The sequence below is a fragment of the Engystomops pustulosus genome, chromosome 2 (genome assembly GCF_040894005.1).
Source record: "Engystomops pustulosus chromosome 2, aEngPut4.maternal, whole genome shotgun sequence".
NCBI classification, from domain to species: Eukaryota; Metazoa; Chordata; class Amphibia; order Anura; family Leptodactylidae; genus Engystomops; species Engystomops pustulosus.
The window spans coordinates 245,923,678-245,941,076 of record NC_092412.1 but is presented as its reverse complement, the minus strand read 5'-3'; the positions used below and the strand labels follow the sequence as shown (position 1 = coordinate 245,941,076).

Genomic DNA, 17,399 nt, shown 5'->3' with positions numbered 1-17,399 from the left:
ATCAAAGAATAGAATTTTCTCTTTCAAACGGCATCAGACTTGTGGTTCTGTGCTTGAGGTACAGAACTGGAGAAGCTGCAGATAAAGATCCAACTATCGTCTTTTTCTTTAACTGTCTGTGTCTCCGGTTCTGTAGCTCACAGTATCTCAAGCCTGATGTGATTTGAAAGATGAGTTTCTCTCCTTTAACCTGATACCAGAATCATGTTCTTAGCTGCTATAGAAATATTTCTGCCTCTGACTCTTTTATGCTCATTTTCACATGACTTTGGAGATATTTTTTAAAGGTTTTTTATGCATTTGGAATAAATAGGAGATATTTTTATAGGTAAATAGGCAACAGAGAAAATTCTATGGAGGCCATTTCATACCCTACTTGGGCGTAATAGTAGTTTAATGGGATAAGAGCAGGTGAAAGGTTTGCTTTGAAGAGGTTCTCCAGGTTTCAACAGTGATGAACTGTACTCAGGATATCAAGATTGGATCAGTTTGGGGTTCACCAGCCAACAACCAAACTGTACAGACATTTGTGGCAACCTCCAGCTCCAAACAGTGCACAGAACCGGAAGCAGACGCCCTCCTAACACTGTATACGTTTATAGTAATGGGAGATTGGATGCAGTACTCCCACGTGGCCACTTTCCAATGTATGGAGTGGTCTGTTTCCACTGATCACAGATGGTCACTGTGTATACTGGGTATCTATCTAACCCTAACTGATTTAACCTTGGTGACATGTCCTAATGATCAAAACAGAGCAAGGGACAATTCTAAAGTGGCTAGCACTGTGTCTCTATGAGATTCATTCCTTATATTGGTTCTCATTGTTTGTGCGATTCTTCTTGGTTTCCTGACTGACTTAGTAATAGGTACATTAATGTTCATAGGAACTTCACAAGAATCAAGTTTACTACATGGTTACATTACCGGAACCAAGCTTTGTGTATTGACAAACTAAGCATGCTACATAGATATAGCGCCAGAACCAAGAATATTACATACATATAATACCAAAACCAAGTTCACTACATAGATACTTACCAGAACCAAGGTAACTATATGGATACAGTACTGGAACCAAGCTCACTACATAGATATAGCACCAGAACCAAGATTGCTATATAGAAACATCACCAGAACTAAGCACACTTCATAGATACAGAACCAGAAGCATCCTTACTACGTAGATACAGCAATGGAATCAAAATACTACATACATACAATATTGAAACCAAGTTCACAAGACAGATACTTTCCACAACCAAGCTAACTACATGGATACAGTACGGGAACCAAGCTTACTACAAGATACAGAACCATGCTAACTGCATAGTTTCAGCACCAGAACCAAGATTGCTACATAGAAACCGCACCAGATCTAAGTATACTAAATAAATACAGAACCAGTAGCACTCTTACTACATAGATACAGCAGCGGAACAAAGAAAACTACATACATACATACATGCAATACCAAAACCAAGTTCACTACATAGATACCAGAACCAAACTAACTACATGGATACAGTAATGGAACCAAGCTTACAACATAAATACAGAACCATGCTAACTACATACATACAGCACCAGAACCAAGATTACTACATACATACGATACCAAAACCAAGTTAACTACAGAGATACAGCACCAGAAGCAAGTTTATTAAATATATACATTACATATATACATATACATTAAACTTACTCCATAAATACAGAACCAGAGGCATCTTAACTTGAAGAGCATGTATAGCCGATTCTTTATCCCTGCCTATTTTTGGTGCTTTCATAGAATTAAATAGAGAACGGTCGCCCATGTGCGCCAATCTCTGCATTCGGCCTGGATGTGGGAAGGTGGTTTAGTGACTACTGCTCTTAATAGTGATGTGAATTCCGACTTCTTAGCGAGCTAGCTCATTAGGCTCCGCTAACTTAGAAGAGCCGGCTCCCTATTACATATATAATAGGGAGCCACAGGCCAGTCAGTCACCCCACACCACTTTTAACCTGATTATATCGAGTTGAAGGGGACGTGGTGAGCCGTTTAGGGGCAGGGTTTAGTGAGCCGGCTCACGATGTTCACGCAATTGAGCAGGCTCTTTGTGCCGGCTCGTTTGCGAACGACCCATCACTAGCTCTTAAGAAAGGTCCAGGTCCAAGTGGTGGGACCCCACCTATCATGTATTTATGCCATATCCTGTGGATTTATGATAAATATACATGAATACACCCCTTTACATTTATGTATTTCACCTGCACAATTGGTAAGCATCGAAGGCAATTTTAAAAATATTTTACATATAAATAAGTATATATAGATGTACAAAAATGCACCAAAAATTGACCACTTTTTTGAACACGTTAACCACTCTTGGAACCACTTTCACCATTTAAGCTTGCCATATGAAACTAAAGCTGCACTTTGTTTTTAAGAGCAAGAAATAATACTTATCTAAGGAGGAAGACTAGTAAGAGGATAAACTAAATGGAAGGAACAGGTAAATAAACTTATTTTTTTAGCTTCCAATTTTGTCAATTTCACTTGCTGTCTATAACGATTAAAGTTTGACTAAAAAAAAAAAGATACTTCCTGTAGGTGACGTCGCGCACGTCTGCCAATCACAACATGGCCGCCGTGTTGAGCAATTCCGTTATGTATTGGTTGGCGTAAACCCCTCCCTTCGACGCCGTGACGTAGCACTGGCAGAGTCCTGCCCCAGATGGAAGTAGTGTAGTGTGTGCCAAGCGGCTGAACTGCGGAGGTAAGTCACACACCCCTTCACTGCCGGCTACTTGTATGGCTGCTGGATACAGAGGACTGCTGGGAGTTGTAGTTCATCATCAGCCCAGAACTGATCTGTCATGGTGGTTACTGATATCCTATGACCTCGTAATGATGCTGGTGCCAGTTCTCTGCTCTGGATTCTAGGGAAGTGCATTATAAGAGAATTCAGACCTAAAAATGTATTAAAAATTCCCCCCAAAAATCTAAATGGGCAAAACAAGTTTCCAATCCTCGTCCTACAGGGCACTGAGCGTGGTGGTTACACCTTATTGGTGAAATTTGTGACACTGGAGGGTGTGACACGTGTGCGGGGGTCTTAGGTTTGGGCTATGCACTGTATGTATGTGTATATACAACCATTGTTGGACTGGGGTACCCAACCTTCATCAGCACAGGCTCCAATAGTTGTGTATAATGTTATATTAGTAGCAGCAGGACTGTGACATATGGATTTATATTCCAGGATTGTAGCTTCTCTAGTACACAGGGGGGTGTCCTTACACTCCTGTGCTCTTAGTTCTCAGTAGACAGTATTAAATATTGTCCCTGGACAAATGTGTAATCGGAGCTTTGTATGTATTGTTAGTAGTAGCAGCAGGGTTGTGAAATATGGATTTATATTCTAAGATTGTAACTTCTCTAGTACACAGGGGTGTGTCCTCACACTGCTGTGCTCTTAGTTCTCAGTAGACCCTATTAAATAATGTCCCGGGAGAGATGTGTAATCAGACCTTTGTGTGTGTTGTTAGTTGCAGCAGGACTGTGAAATATGGATTTATATTCCAGGTTTGTAGCTTCTCTAGTGCACAGGGGTGTGTCCTCACACCGCTGTGCTCTTAGTTCTCAGAACGTATTAAATATTGTCCTGGGAGAGATGTGTAATCAGACCTTTGTGTGTGTTGTTAGTAGCAGCAGGATTGTGAAATATGGATTTATATTCTAGGATGGAAGGGAGTGTCTTCACATTGTCCTCCCCTCTGCTGTAATATCCAACCTGAAGCCAGTTACTGTTCTCATTTGGAGGGGATAGGATCTGTTGTTAGATATGACAGCAGAGGGAGGCCCTGTTGAGTAGTTTGAATGCAGAGATCGAAGAATACACCTGTGGGAGGAATCTCCCCAAGTTCTCTATTCCAGCTACAAAACTGGAATATAAATCCATATTTCACGGTCCTGCTGCTACTAGTAACATCACACAAAGGTAAGATTACACATCTCTCCCAGAACAATAACTACATGTAATTTTTATATTATGGGAGCCCATGGGATGGGTGCCATGAATCAGTCGTTCCTGGGTAATACTGCCATTTGATGCTTCCAACAGAAGGTAATGTTGAACAGAGCCTTAGGATGGCGCTCTACTGCTGTATCCAATAATTGGTTTTACTAGTCACAAATTGGGGGTCATTTACTAAGGGGCTGATTTGCGTTTTCCCGACGTGTTACCCAAATATTTCCGATTTGCGCTGATTTTCCCTGTATTGCCCCGGGATTTTGGCGCACGCGATCGGATTGTGGCGCATCGGCGCTTGCATGCACGCGACGGAAATCGGAGGGCATGGCCGAACGGTAACCCGACGGATTCAGAAAAACCGCCACATTTAAAAAAGAAAAAAGTGTTGCGGAGCTTGCACTTCTTCACTAGGAATAGGCCGGTGAACTTGAGTGCGTTCCGATGCTCTTCAGCGCAGCAGCACCACCTGGTGGACGTCGGAGAAACTGCCTTAATGAATCCCGGCCAGACCCGAATCCACCGCAGAGAACGCGCCGCTGGATCGCGGACGGACCGGGTAAGTAAATCTGCCCCATTGAGTACAAGTTCATTTTAAGGTTCTATCTCTCTGTGGTACCATATCATCACACTGTCATGCTTCAGTGTGGTTCTGAATTAAAGGGAACCCAATCCCAACCCTTGTGGACCAATTGTTTAGTTTTCTAAATCACCCTAAATTATTCCGGTCTGAGGCCAGCACACTTATAGATGCATATTTCACAGTACTGCTGCTACTAAAAAAAAACCTATGAGAACTGTACATTATGAGGCTGATCTCCAGTATAGACGCTCTATGTTTCTGAGGATGACCAATGACGGTTAGGAACCTTGGTTGATACTTTTTGGAGAGAAGATAGCCTACACTGCTGTTTCCCTTTTTTCCCCTTCTAGTGGATGACACAGCCCCTCACACACAGCTGGTGACAATGGCCGGGTTCCTGGATAATTTCCGATGGCCGCAGTGTGAGTGCATTGACTGGGGAGAGAAGAGGAACACCATAGCGTCCGTGGTGGCCGGAGTTCTGGTAGGCGATGACATGGATGCGATATTCTCATACTGTGTAATACAGGGGTCAGGAACCTTTTGGGTTGAGAGAGCCATGAACACAACATATTTTAAAATGTAATTCTGTGAGAGCCATACAATATGCACATGCCTTCCAGCAGATAAGTAGCCACGGCACATGTCCCCCAATAGATGGGTAGTCACAGAACTTCCCCTTTAGTAGATAGATAGCCCTTGTACATGGCCCCAAGTAAATATGTAGCCACAGCACATGCCCCCCAGTAGATAGGTGACCCCAGGACATGCCCCCAGTAGATAGGTAGCCACAGCACGTGCACCCAAATAGACAGCTATCCCCAGAACATGCCCCCCAGTAGATAGGTGACCCCAGGACATGCCCCCCAGTAAATATGTAACCACAGAACATGCTGCCAGTAGATAGGTTGCCCCAGTAGGTACCCCAGTAGATTGGTAGCCACATCTCATGGCCCCCAGTAACTAGGTAGCCACCGCACATACCCTCCAGTAGATAGGTAGCCCCAGTACATGCCCTCAGTAGATAGGTAGCCACAGCACATGCCCCCCATTAGATAGGTAGTCAAAGCACATTCCCCCAGTAGATAGTTAGCCATAGCACATGAACCCCCAGTAGATAGATAGTCACAGTAAATGCTATCCAGTAGATAGGTAGCCATAGCACATGCTCCCCAATAGATAGGTAGTACCAGCACATGCCCAAGGTAGATAGGTAGCCCCATTACATGCCCCTAGGCCCCAGTAGATAGGTAGTTCCAGCACATGCCCCCAGTAGATAGGTAGTCAGAGAAAACGGAATACTCACCTATCTGCTCTCCCTTCAGCAGCCTCTCATCATTCCCGTGCTCTTCTCTATGACCCAGGCGCCGCTGCCATCGTTGCTTAAGGAAGGGCACCTTGGTCATAGAGAGGAGTGGATGCTGCTCTATATTGTAACACGGGTACTGTCACCTATGCAATGGTGCGGCGATTGCACCTTGGTCACACAAAGGACGCCGGCAGTGGTAATATCCCGGTCTGCATCCAGTGGTCATCGCTGTGTGTGTCTTAGATTTGTCTGAGAGCCAGATGCTGCCATAGAAAGAGCCACATATGGCTCCCGAGCCGTAGGTTCCCTACCCCTGGTGTAATACATGGATATGATGTTCCCATATGGTAAAATGATAATGTTTTCCAGGATGACATAAAGAAACCCTTTTAGCTACCTTGTAAGGCAGCCCCCTTAACATCAAGCATGACTTATAGGAAGCCTAATGACATGATGTGGGATTAAAGCCAAACAGATATATCTATTCCAGAAGGAACAGATTCCTAACTATAGACACTGCTGTTTCAATGTCTTTGCATCTTGTCAGTAGAGTGTAGGCATCTGTTTTGGCAATGTTTTCCTTTTCCCATCCTGGAAAATATATTTGCACATTTCCAAGTCCCCCAGTGGCTGTAACTCTCCACACGCGTGCAAGGCGAACCTTAGGCTACATTCACATAAATGTAGGCCCACTGGAAACGAGGAGGGGTGAGTGCTGCTCATCCATCCCCTCTTGATAGAAAATAGAGCCGCACGACCGTTCTTACGACCGAAGATAGAGCATGCTTTATCTTTTTTGCAGCCACAATTCGGAACGGTGAGCCCAGTAGCCATAGCCGTCTTTGGGGGTATATATGTTGCCCCTATGGTTGTGGGAGTGGGGCCTAAATTGGAATATTCTCCTTAAGGAGAACTCTTACTTTCCGACCCCATTCGAAAGCCTCTCACTCAGCCAAACCCCTTCCCTACACTGTACTGAAGAGACGCAACCACATCAAAACTGCGCTGTCACGTCATTAGGCTTCTTGAAAGTCGTGCTTAATGTTAAGGGGGCTGCCTTACAAGGTAACTGAAGGGACAATGCTTTCTTTATCCCATCCTGTAAAATTTGCATGTTTCCCAGAATCCCCCAGTGGAGTCCCTATGGCTCCATACGTGTGGATTGTACAAATAAAACTGTAGGTCTTTATTCAAGAAATAAGCAAAGTGACGGCCCATAAGGTTTTTCCCCCAAAAAAGACTTTGTTATGCAAAAGAAAGGTCATTTAAAAAAAAACAAACCCTATAAATTTGCTATCGCTGTGTGCATATTGACCCAGGGATAAAAGTTCTTATGTTATTTAGGTTCTACGATAAAGGCAGAAAATTATTTATTAGAAAAAACTTCAGATTTACTGTTTTTAAAGTATACAGTATAAAAAGGGTTAATAAATGTTAATCAGTAGGACATATGAAACCCAAAATTGAGCTATCAAAAAAACTACATTGTGTCCTGAAAAAAACAAGACCCCATACAGCTATGGTGACTGAAAAATAAAAAATTATAGCTTATAGAAGGCGTTGACAAAAAAAACGCAAAAATAGCCTGGGCATGAATGTGGATTAATCTGTGTGTCCCTGACACAGGAGCCTCTCCTTATTACCTTAGGATTCCCTAATTTGGAATATTGTATAGTAAGTTTTACCTGGGTGTTCCTATCCACCACCTATACAATGTATAGACAGGATATGCCATAAATATGCAATATATGGGTTCGCGGACCCTTGCATGAGTGTCCCCAAACACCAGAACTGACTTGTGAGCGCTGCATGTACGGTCACCTCTCCCTCTGAGTGGCCACGTCTGTTTTTGAGCCTTGTATATGTCCTAGACGTGGGACCAGCATCCCTCACCTTTTAGTCATCTTCCATTGCTGCGCAGAGTCGTCTTTCATGCAGATGTCTTAAAATAGTCCCATTGTTTGTTGTGAAGGACACCAAGGCTGCGGGGGGATGTTATGTCTTTGAGGAAGGTTTCCGGTTTTATGTAAATAAACCTATTATCTCCGTATAATGTTCATATGGACCAGAGACATCCATGCATTACAGATATCTGACTGGCCGCCATGTAATATCACACTTTCTTCCTCCCCTATTATCCGTCTTGGCCAGGAACCTACCTGGTGGTCCGTGGCGGCTGAGGGGAGAAGGGTGGTCTCTGACTTCCTTAATATAAGCAGACACTTGTATTACGGGGCAATGTTATTTAGCTTTTTGTTCTTGTCGTATAATATGATAATTACCCCCCATTTTAGAGGTTTTTGTATCTTCTAATATATTTTGTCTTAAAGGGAACCCTCAGGTAGAGTAAGAAGTGTCCTTTCTTAATTCCCCCTTTTTATGTGATATCTCGCACGTTTACCTAAAAAAAAAAAAAAAATTCTCCCCCATCATGCCACAAAAGCAAATATGACTCTTCTCATCCCATTTTCTCATGAGGTGAGCTACGGTTAGTGGTTGCAGGTGTCGTGTCACTTTAAAGCTCCTACCATTGATTCCATAGCACCTAGAAATATGCTTTTTTATGTCATATTAAAAATAAGAATCTCGTCTTTCAATCTCTCAGACTCTGTGGCTCTGTGACCTACAGAACTGGACTTACGGTAGTGACTCTACACCTGCCACCATCAAACTTAACTCATCTCATGTGAAAATGAGGTGGGAAGAGTCATATTTGCCTGACTTTGGAGGATATTTTTTTTATATTTAAACAGATTTTTTTTAGAAAGGATATTTCATACCCTAGCTGAGGATGCTAGTAGCTTAGTGGGGTAAATCCTGTCACTTCGAATTGATTTATTTTTATAATGTGGTCACCCGCAATGCTGGGAAACTATAAAATACATGAGGCATTTTACACTTCTTGGGCCTATTTAATGTATTTTTCTTTAAAGTACAACATTTTGTAAACCAAAAACCATCTAAAATACACATTTTTTTTAGAGCTTTATAATAAAATATCTTTCTTACCCCTAGTAATGTGAGGTTTCTATGATTTTATAGGAGGTGCCTCGTACTGTAATGTACACTATACATTGCCTGAGGTAAAAATGTCTCCCTTTCACTCATATTGCTATCACAGCGTATTATGTGGAGATATGGGATCAACATTTTGTAAACCAAAAACCACATAAATTACACATTTTTTTTTAGAGCTGACTAAGTAAAATGTCTTTTTTACCCCTTTCAATGTGAGGTTTTTATGATTTTATAGGAGGTGGCTCGTACTGTAATGTGCACTATACATTGCCTGAGGTAAAAATGTCTCCCTTTCACTGTTATCGCTACCACAGGCAATTATGTGGAGATATGGGATCAACATTTTGTAAACCAAAAACCACATAAATTCCACATTTTTTTAGAGCTGACTAAGTAAAATGTCTGTTTTACCCCTTTCAATGTGAGGTTTCTATGATTTTTATAGGAGGTGCCTCGTACTGTAATGTGCACTATGTTACATTGCCTGAGGTAAAAATTTCTCCCTTTCACTGTTGTCGCTATGACAGGCAATTATGTGAATATATGGGATTGGCCAAAGACGTTTGTTAATATTCACTAAAGGTTTTAAGGGACTTTGTACATAAACACAGTATATACATGTATTTACAACCCCTGTCTGTGTGACTTGTTCATCCTTGTCATAGGGACGTAGCTTGGATCCAAATCAACATTCACTTCCATTTAAACACTCAGTATTGATGCCCACAATGATTTACGTATCCATAAGGTCTATTTGACAGCGACCCACCAAGGTACAAGGCGGGAAAGGGGGCTGGGTGGTTGGTACTCTGTTTTAGCAGGAATGTTTAGGACAGTGTTCACATTGTAGCGTATGTGGATGAGATGTAAGTCTGATGTATTCTGAATAAAAATTAGGAATATAAAAAGTACTGTGCAAAAGTTTTAGGCGTATACCAAATACAGGATGAGTCGGGAGTTCAAGGAAATTTTTTTATTTCGGAAAAAAAAGGGACAATGACATATGTAATGCCTCGGCAATGTAGTGCCCGAGGGAACTATCTTTTAACCTAAGTGTGAGACATGGCCGCCATCTTGAAAGCTGCCATATTGGATCAATAGCAAGTTTTTCCACTGGGAAGCCATGTAGAAGATCATAATTGTCCCAGAAATTGATTCCAGGAATCATATTTACAATACCTTTTGTGTTACAAAAGTTATCAAACAACAAGAACCAGGAATGGTCCCTTTTGATGCGCAGCATGTCCTTGGTGCTGAACACGGAGCTGAAGGCTTTGGATCCAATTGTAATGGATCTTTGGAGAATCTCTGTATCAATTACTTTTAAATCACAAGAAATATTACAAATCTGATTGTGGCAATAAATTCTGGTCTTATCTACAACCAACTTCCCATTGGAAAAGCTTGCAATCCAATATGGCGGCCATGTTCTGGACATAGCCTAAAAGATAGGCCCCTCATCCATTACTTGCTGGGGTATATTTCTAGATATACTTGCACACAGATATTGAAGAAACTCAGCAGGGAGGTTGTCCCAGACATCACTGACATCTTGGCACAGATCTTCAGTTGATATAGGCCTCAATTTGTAGGCACAGCACAATGGAGAAGTTACAGGTTTCAGGTGTTGATATAAATATAACCTCCTGATGGTGTATTTCGCTTCCTCATGACTTGATAAGTGCAGCCAGTGACTGTATACGGTTGTATTCACAGTTCCTCGTTGAGGTCTACGTACATTGCAGTACATCAGTAATACATAAATTATGATTGTGCTAGAAATGGTTTCAGTAGGTGAATTACAGATTATACAGTGAAGTTACCGAATATATAAATGCAACATACAAGTCATCATTATCCTAATTACACAGCTATAATTCAAGATTCTGGGAAAGCTGGGTGGCTATTAATGTAATTATGATAATGTAATTATGGTAGTGGCTGCTCTATGTATAGTATAATGCAGAATAATAATTTTTTGACACAGCCAGCAGCTCAAGAACTCTATCTAAATAGGCTCCAAATCCTCTGCATAAAACTTTTAAATTGCCTGTTAAGTCACCACTTGAGGGAGCTCAGGAGCCTACTGTATACTGCTCCTCCATTGATCTTAATAATAATACTGTCTACGCTTAGCTCCCTCTAGTGGTGGCTTCTGTTCCCTCTATGTTTATTCCTTTTCTGCCTCAGTTTTTTTCAGGCTGGTGGATTATGATTGATGCCGCGGTGGTCTACTATAAACCGGAAGACCTGAATCATGCTTTTCACACGTGTGGGGTCTTCTCTACGGTGGCGTTCTTCATGTAAGTTAATTAACTGTGTTTTTGGGTATAATTTCTAAACTGGAAAGTTTTTGCTCCCCCCTCCTACTTGTTCAATGGGATATATGTAATTATTAAGTAGGAGGGGTTTGGATGTTTGGATTCACTCAATCGCCATAAATCCTGTCATTACCTGTACGAAAACTCTTTCTAGTGTGAATGGTGTTTTCTATGTGTTCCCCAGTAACCTTTACTTTTCACGTTAATGACCTTGCTTTCCCCTGCCCCACGTGTCTAGCTGGACTCTACCTATAGGACCTGCTATCTCGCCATGAAAAGAGCTGATTATATTGTAATGATTCCTGGAATGCGGGAGGCGTCTCCTGCTTCCAGCTCTGCTGTTTTATACTTGAAGGGATTATCCGGTTTTCATTGTGTGATATAAAGATTGGGATTAAACATACTATAACCATATACGTTTGTTTACTAAGGGGGAAAAAATGGTGTGTACTGTAAGAGAACTAAAAAGGACTTAACATGGCATCAGTCATGTAACCCCTGTTCTTTGCTTACTCATGATCCAGGGACGGGCGGCCTTGCCGCTCATGACCCAGGAACAAACAGACATGTCGCTGACGACCCAGAGAATGGCGGCCATAGTTCCCCGTCACGAGCCGGGGACGGGCCATGTTTGGGCAACAGAACACGGAACTGTATTACAGATTTTATGAAGAATGGATCTGGGAGCAGAATTCTAAATACATTTATAGTATAAAATAGAACAATTTCAAGTAAAAAAATGAGAATGAGACATACATCTCCACAAAACATTCTTGATGTGATAGGATTACGCTGATGACGCATCGGGTGCACACTTTTTCAGCACCTCTCCAGCAGCCACCTGACCTTGTTCTCCCATATTTCTGTATTATGTCCCCTCTCTATACTGTGCTATTTTTTTGGCAGTATGAGCTGACAGTGGCAACTGGCTATGATCCCGCAATTTGTGGCCTAGACGTGGCCCTTGTATGTGGCCTCGCCCTAAGAGCTCATGATAATCTTACTTCCTTTCCCACCTGAACTTTCTTTGTTACAAACAGTTGACTGAGTGATTCATGGATGACGTACGTTTTGCCCCCGGCAATAATCAGGTTTAGTAGGTTTTTTTCTCTCCTCTGTGAATTGTGATGATTTCCTGTAACTGGAATCTCTTTGTCTTAACAGGATAAATGCTGTATCCAACGCACAGGTACGAGGTGACAGCTACAGTGATGGCTGCCTGGGCCGGACAGGTCAGTAACATGTAGGCTGTAATCTGCCACTAACCATTGTAGGTAGCAATCATAGTGGAATTTGGGGTCCCCAGGCCTGCCAGCAATGAGTGCCTATTAGGAATATAATAAACAAACATTATCCTACTTTAATTTTTAAACATTGTACCATTGTAATGCATGCACAGCGCCATATTGGTTGGGATTATCTCCCCCTATGGCATTACAATGATGTGCAATCCATTGCTTTGACAGCTTTGAGTCTCTCTGAGACTGCCAGACCTGCTATAGAGCGACCACTAATAGACCCTGCCAGAGGCAAGGACTAATATAGATACAGTATTAATGCAACTTATTGTATCAGTGATCGCATCCCCTAGGGCGGTGGTGGTGAATCTATGGCATGGGTGGCAGAGGTAGTACTCAGAACCCTCTCTATGGACACCCCGACTGTCACCCCCCAGAGGTGGATTCCTCTCCTCATCCCATACAACCCAGGACATGACGCCCTCGGTGTTATAGCTGCACATTCTGGGTTGTCTGGGACTGCAGGAGGGGCGAGGAGGTATAACTCAGCTGATTTAACATCGGATCTCTTGCTCTGGGCCACACGATTTTTCCTGGTCAGGGACCTTGGAGGCAAGCTACACTGATATTCCAAATTTCCCCACTGTATTTGTGTCCTCAGGATGCTAATACGATTGAAAGCTGCGACTGAGCAGTAAGTAATTAGTTACCGATTAAATCGCTGAGCTGGCACTTTTTGGAAAAAAAAATCAAAAAGACCCAAAAGATAAAATCACCCACTTTTACTAGAACAAAATAAACAAACCTCAACACGTTGGGGATCCCTGCGTCCCAAAATTCTCAATTGTCTAAAAAAAAGGAAAACCATACAACATATACATAACCCGTCTCTGCTCTGCAGGTGCTCGGATCTGGCTCTTCATTGGTTTCATGATGATGTTTGGCTCGCTCATTGCCTCCATGTGGATCCTTTTCGGAGCTTATGTCACGCAAAGTAAGTATCCCCCCCCATCCCCTTACCTAGAGAGGCATCTTAGATGGTGAGACCCCCTAGGAGCGCTGGTCCAAAATGAGATCCGTGTAGCCTACATAGCACTGCACATGCTCGGCCACTGGGGCTCACTATGCTGATAAAATCTCCAGTAATAATATTTTTTACTTGTAGATGTGCACGTCTACCCTGGACTGGCTGTATTTTTCCAGAATGCTCTGATATTTTTTAGGTAAGTTTTCTGTTATTATTCCCTTCCTATGTTCTATACTTTTGCCACCTCTTTACTACTCCAAAGTATAGAAAAAGTACATTTTGTGTCTACAGCTCCTATGCATAGGCTATGCATCACCATGGCAGATTATGGCAGGGCTTTATCACGAAACGGGGAGGCGGAGCTTTTTTTAAGAAGCGAAGAGGCGGGGCTTTATCACGAACCGGATGGGCGGGGTTTCATCATGCATGTGATAAATCTCCCCCTATGAATGTATATAGCCTGATCCTGCTTTCCAGCTGCTTTGTATTTGCCTTTCTCTCCTTTCTAAGGGTTACAAAGTAGAAAAGGGGAGAGAGGAAGCAAAGTAGCACATGATTTCAGGATCATACTACGCATTGGGTTTGTTTGTAGTCTGTTACCATGGAGACGCATGGTGTGCGTAGAACGCGTTTCAGCTCGTCACAAATTTTACAACGGGGCATGTCAGAGTTTTACTGAATTCTCTCTGCAATGTTTGCACTATATGTCTATGGCATATATCCTCCTGATATAAAATGCAAGAGGAGATGATTGAGCCGTGACCGTGCGCCCACTACAGGAGATGTTGAGTATAGCAGCCTATGGAATAAGTAAACTGAACAAGCCAACCAGAATGTAAACCACTGCCTGTGTTGGCTACATTACATACATTTGCCCTATTAGGGCTTATTTAAAGGGATCGTCCATACGAGACAAAAAAAAAAACGGGGCTCTATGTAACTGCTGTTCTTCTCTATGTTTTGCAGCACTCTCATCTACAAGTTTGGAAGAACTGAAGAACTGTGGTCATGAAGCCTTCGCCTTCTGGTTCTGCTGTCTTTTATTGCTGGTTATGTTTTATACAGATCAATCACATCTCAGAATACAATCTTCAGTAGAGGAGGCCTAGGTGCCCCGAGCTGCGATTTGCTTATCCATACAACTCCAGACTCCTCTGTTGTGATTTTTCCAGCTTTCTCTCCATATATGAGGAATTTCCCCCAAAAAAGCTCCACGCTTATTATTGTTAAAAAAAAACTTCTAAAAAAATAATCATATCATTATAAAAAAAGAAATCTCCATAGCAACAGACTACAAGCAACCTGTTTGTAGTCTGATCTTCACTGCCATCAGTTTTCTTCCTACCTACTTCATTAACGGGAAGAAGGACATGTGATTTAAGGATCTGACTACAAAGGGGTTTGTTTGTAGTCTGTTACCACGTAAACAAATAATGTCTACATCGATGCTTTAAAACTATAAAAAAAAAACATTTTTTTTTTCAAAGTTTTTTTTTTTCAGTATTCCACAGCACGGGTTGTCTCCAACATGCGGCTCTCCAGCTGCTGCAAAAGATTTACCTCTGAGAGGCTGTCAGGGCGTTTTGCCATATTATATATGAACTGGGGAGCCACAGGTTTGCAGCCAGCGCCGTGACACCTCCAGAATGTGTTTATTGACTTATCCACTTTCCTTCGTTCAGTATTTCCGGTTTATTACTATTATCTTGTCAGATTTAATGGACTTGGCGTCATTATCTGCTGCCGTTGCGCAAGAGGTTCATGGATGGGCAGTTGAGTCACTGGCTGCGGGCTGCGGGGATCTATTACTTATGGTGTTGTGTAGCCAAGACAGACCAGATGTCAGTGATTGGCAGATGCCAGGGCTACCTAATCCCTATAGAGGCTTCCTGCAGTGAAGTAGATGTAGTGGCTATTGCTATCTATACTGAAGAGAGCCACACTATCATTATATAGTCCCAGCCATAAAGGAAATCTACTACCAGGTTTAAGGATTGTACACCAAGTACAATTACATGCAGGTGTGCAACCCCTCTGGCAGGATCAACTCTTATTTTGGCTTATCATGCCCTTGTTTTTACAAAACAGGCTTTAAAAATTATGCAAATTAGTCTGAGGGGCTCAAATCTCCATAGCTGCTGTTTGAGTCCGGAGCCCCTCCGTTTCATTTGCATGATTTTTATTATATTTATTATATAGATATTAAAACCCATGCAATAACAGACACCCCATTGATAAGAGTGGTAAAGCACACAATGATTAGTCATTTTGGACAACCCCTTTAAGAGCTGAATGAGTGACCTCAGGACATTTAAAGGAAAATGTCCGTCCATAAAGCTTAAATGCTGCATCGTGTCAATCCCAATAGCCATATCGAGTAATCCAGTTGGAGCAGACGCGCTCTCAGCTTATTTATTGTACATTCAGGCGTCCGCTGCTGTTTTCTGTCTGCTTTACTCGACCGTCTTGCATGTCTCTTATTACTATTATGTGTCTTGCCACGGAAATGTCACCAGTGTAAATCTCACATTCACCGTCTGGTCAGATACTTGCATGTCGTGTACTTACTATAGTGTTACTGATGATGCCAATGGGCGGAGCCTCCGGTGCCAGGACGCCCTCTGCTGGAGGCACTGACCTGTTTAGGGTCATAGCTTTTAGGTTTTGCATTTTTAGTCTGTCTTTACAGTAACGGAAGTTTTATTAGACGGAAGTGGGGAAACTGCAGGTTAAAGGTACATGGTAAAAACATGGACTGGTGCTGATACTGGTTTAAAGGAAGTCTCTCGGTGCAGAAAACCTAAGTTAGTGCTGCTCCTTCTAATACTTGCATTACAAGATCATTGCAGTTACTGCTGCTCCTCCTAAAACTGACGTCACATCATAATGGCAGTTAGTGCTGCTCCTTCTGATACCGATGTCACATGACCATGGCAGTTAGTGCTGCTCCTTCTGATACTGACGTCACATTATCATGGCAGTTAGTGCTGCTCCTTCTGATACTGATGTCACATTATCATGGCAGTTAGTGCTGCTCCTTCTGATACCGATGTCACATGACCATGGCAGTTAGTGCTGCTCCTTCTGATACTGATGTCACATGACCATGGAGGTTAGTGCTGCTCCTTCTGATACTGATGTCACATGACCATGGCAGTTAGTGCTGCTCCTACTGATACTGACGTCACATGATCGTGGCAGGCAGTTACTGTGCTGTTAACTCCATAGTGCTGTGATTAGCTACTGTGGTCGTGGGACATCCTGAAGGAGGCCATGGCAAGTTCACACAGTTTCTAATGGAGGAATGCAGCAATTGGCTGAGATGGAGGAAAGAATATAACAATAGATTATGACCACCATTAGTCTACAGTACAGAGATGGTCAGGTAATGATAATGGAGGGATGTACATTATGTGTCCAGCATTGTCTACCTTTTTTCTGTAATCTCAGGACGGGTGTCACAACCACTGCCGCCATTTCTTTGTAGCCCAATTCTACAGACACATTTGAGAGTCCAGACTTCGTTCAGTATTCAACAAGCTTTATTTATGTGAACACAGTGAATTTTATAGATTAATTTAAAACGAGGGAGGGTATAATGCAGTGAATTTCAGGTTTCCCTCTAATTCGTCTACTTTTTATCCAGCAGAAGATTTTTATTTTTGCCTGGTAACTTTTATGTCATTTTACAAAAAATAAAATTGTAGGAAAAACCAGATCAGATCGATTCTTTCATTTTTCAAAACGAAAGGTGGATTCTGATTGGTTCCTTTGATCAACTCCTCCACTTTTACCGGTTTTGATAAATGTTGTGTTTTAGTTTTTTTTTTTTCTTTTTTTTTTCTTTGTCTTTTTCTTTGGATTTTCTCGGTTGTATTGTTATGGAT

General features: G+C 42.2%; 1 protein-coding gene across 1 annotated transcript; it reads left to right on the top strand.

The window, feature by feature from the left end:
* The first annotated feature begins 2,617 nt into the window (after positions 1-2,617).
* Positions 2,618-17,199, top strand: TMEM50B (transmembrane protein 50B). Its single transcript, XM_072138682.1, has 7 exons — positions 2,618-2,762; positions 4,950-5,083; positions 11,117-11,229; positions 12,412-12,479; positions 13,387-13,479; positions 13,651-13,708; positions 14,479-17,199. Exons 2-7 carry the CDS (start codon positions 4,985-4,987, stop codon positions 14,522-14,524), a joined length of 477 nt encoding a protein of 158 aa, XP_071994783.1. The 5' UTR covers positions 2,618-2,762; positions 4,950-4,984; the 3' UTR covers positions 14,525-17,199.
* Positions 17,200-17,399: the final 200 nt, after the last annotated feature.

Bases quoted from the DNA above. Each gene is read 5' to 3' on its own strand.
- TMEM50B (XM_072138682.1), top strand. From the start codon at position 4,985: ATGGCCGGGTTCCTGGATAATTTCCGATGGCCGCAGTGTGAGTGCATT. The intron at 5,084-11,116 runs GTAGGCGATGAC...TTTCTGCCTCAG, and splicing joins CCGTGGTGGCCGGAGTTCTG to TTTTTTTCAGGCTGGTGGAT. The intron at 12,480-13,386 runs GTCAGTAACATG...TCTGCTCTGCAG, and splicing joins TGGCTGCCTGGGCCGGACAG to GTGCTCGGATCTGGCTCTTC.